The 2,161-nt window shown below is 38.1% G+C and overlaps 1 protein-coding gene across 1 annotated transcript; it reads left to right on the top strand.

Moving 5' to 3' along the window:
- Positions 1-656: 656 nt before the first annotated feature.
- LOC110037778 lies at positions 657-1,800 on the top strand (the record flags this gene model as incomplete). The annotated part of the gene is given in 3 exon segments (XM_020742484.1): positions 657-957; positions 1,295-1,681; positions 1,684-1,800. Coding segments are annotated over 2 exon segments (409 nt in total), but the record flags the coding sequence as incomplete, so codon positions are not given.
- Positions 1,801-2,161: the final 361 nt, after the last annotated feature.

Genomic DNA, 2,161 nt, shown 5'->3' with positions numbered 1-2,161 from the left:
TATGAGTTTAACGAGGTCGCCGCACCGGCCCCATGTTAAAGATCTATGGGATCTAACAAGTCATCCAAGATGAATTTTAAAATAGAGTTGACTTTGCATATGGTCTAACTTAATATTTGCAAAACTTTTAAAAAATAATAAATATCATAAGTAGAAAAATAAAAAATTTCAATTTTAAAATAGGGAATTAAATGCACACCCGCAATATGCAATGTGATACAAGTTAGATCAATTAGATATTTAGCATAGTCATACTCATGTTGATCCTGATACAATAACTCGTATTTCTCATCATAATTTACACAACAAACAATGCTCATTAATACATCACGACTAGCACACATTCACTCACTTAACTAATCTAACTATCAAAATACAAATACGGATGCAACTATAAGCATAAGACATACAAAATCCGGGGACGTTTGATTAGAATTTAGAAATGTAAGCGTTAAGAATTTGGTGCGTCGACGTTGTGGCATGTATGTAAATTTGTCTAATTTTTTATGCTGTCACGGGGCTTCAGTGGAAATAAACTGACCTTTATACCCTTAAACGGCCGACAGCTTTGACCCCGTCTCGTCAAGGTCTGTAGGTGACAACGGCAATCACGCGAGGGTATAAACGTAAACTCGCTTTCTTCCATTGTCAGGCAGTACGTCGTCCCGCGCTGCTTCCAAGAGTGGGGTTTTTGAAGGTGAACGATTCAGAGCATTCTCCTTACGATCCCCAAATTTGGATTTTTTACTCTTAATTGCATTTTCGCATCTAATGGCGACGAGCGAATTGAGGAGAGGGAAATGCGACTGGATCTGATCTTCCTCTCTTTGTATCTCTCTCGCGCGCGCTTGTGGGAGTTTTAGTCCTAGTTGTACACTTAACCCTAGCCGAGAAGACCGGGGCGCATTTTCTGTGCGTCGACTCTCTGAGCTCGCTTTGGTAGCTGAAGGCATCAGTGTAAGCAAGTGCTTGTTCATTTATCATAAGGAAGTAGGTATTTTTGAGGTTGCTAAGGTTCAGGCGAGCTGGATGATGGATTTTTCTTCAGTTTGCTTCCTATTTTTTGCGGTTCAATGTGTGAGCACTTATGTTGGATGCTGTTTATGAATTCGGGAGCTGCTGCATTTAGGGTTTTCTTTGGTGCTGCGCTTTTCATTGGTTAATCGGCTTTATAGTTGCTTTGCTAAGTTTATCCGTCATCATCCTTTTTGATTGTCGCTTTTTTTTCGGCATTTTTTTTGCTTTTTTGCCCTAAAGTTCCATACGAAATAAAAGGAAGAAGATTGTTTTGCAGTTTTTGTTGGGGTTGATTAAAAGTATCATGACTGATATTTAATGGGCTTTGGTGTTTAGAATCTGCAAGATTTAACTAAGCTTGGGGTTATATAGATGAATTTCTTCAAAGTGAAGCGATTCAGGCTGAACCAGAAGTTGAAAGTAGAAGGCACTGATCCGGAAACTAATCAAATGCGCGTAGATGAGTTCGAGATTGAAAGTATGGAGTCTGGCCAGAAGGTGGGTGCTAGAGATGGAGGTGTGGAAAAAGAGGATTATGATGATGAAGATGATGATATTGTTTCTAATGAGGTGAAAAGGATGAAGGAGATGAGGAAGAACAGTTTTATGGTCCTCATACCGGAGGAGTCCAACCTGGAAGAAGAGGAGACAAGCTCCAACGAAGAAGGGAATCAGAGGTGGAGGATGGCTATCTTTTGTGTGATTTTGACACATTGTACATTAGGTACTGCGAGAGAATGCTATTCTTTGATAAGTTGATTGTGCAGAACATGAAAGAAGCAGGTATATTATAGCAGGCATTGATTTTCAGTTAAATGTTAATGTAGATTTCTTCATTTCTTCTTCGAATAAGTTAATGGCACTGTTCTTACTTTGAAAGTTCAATAATGGAGTCTATTAATAAGCCATAACTAATGTTAGCATTGACTTCCTTTGATTTGTACTATTTGTGGAATGTTTTAATATGTATTTTAATGTTGGAAACTTATCTGTTTTTTAACATTCGAGAGATAATTAACATAGCAATTACATGCAAGATTGTTTTGCAAAGAAGAAAATTTTATTCATTCAAATGGAGCCTTCATCTGTCTCTCATAACTCGAGCCGCCAATGTCTTTAGCATGTTGAGACATTTGCTGGGATA

The sequence above is a fragment of the Phalaenopsis equestris genome, unplaced genomic scaffold, assembly GCF_001263595.1.
Source record: "Phalaenopsis equestris unplaced genomic scaffold, ASM126359v1 Scaffold224916, whole genome shotgun sequence".
Classification (NCBI taxonomy): Eukaryota; Viridiplantae; Streptophyta; class Magnoliopsida; order Asparagales; family Orchidaceae; genus Phalaenopsis; species Phalaenopsis equestris.
Note: the sequence above shows the minus strand (reverse complement) of the source record. Positions and strands in the feature narration are given on the sequence as shown.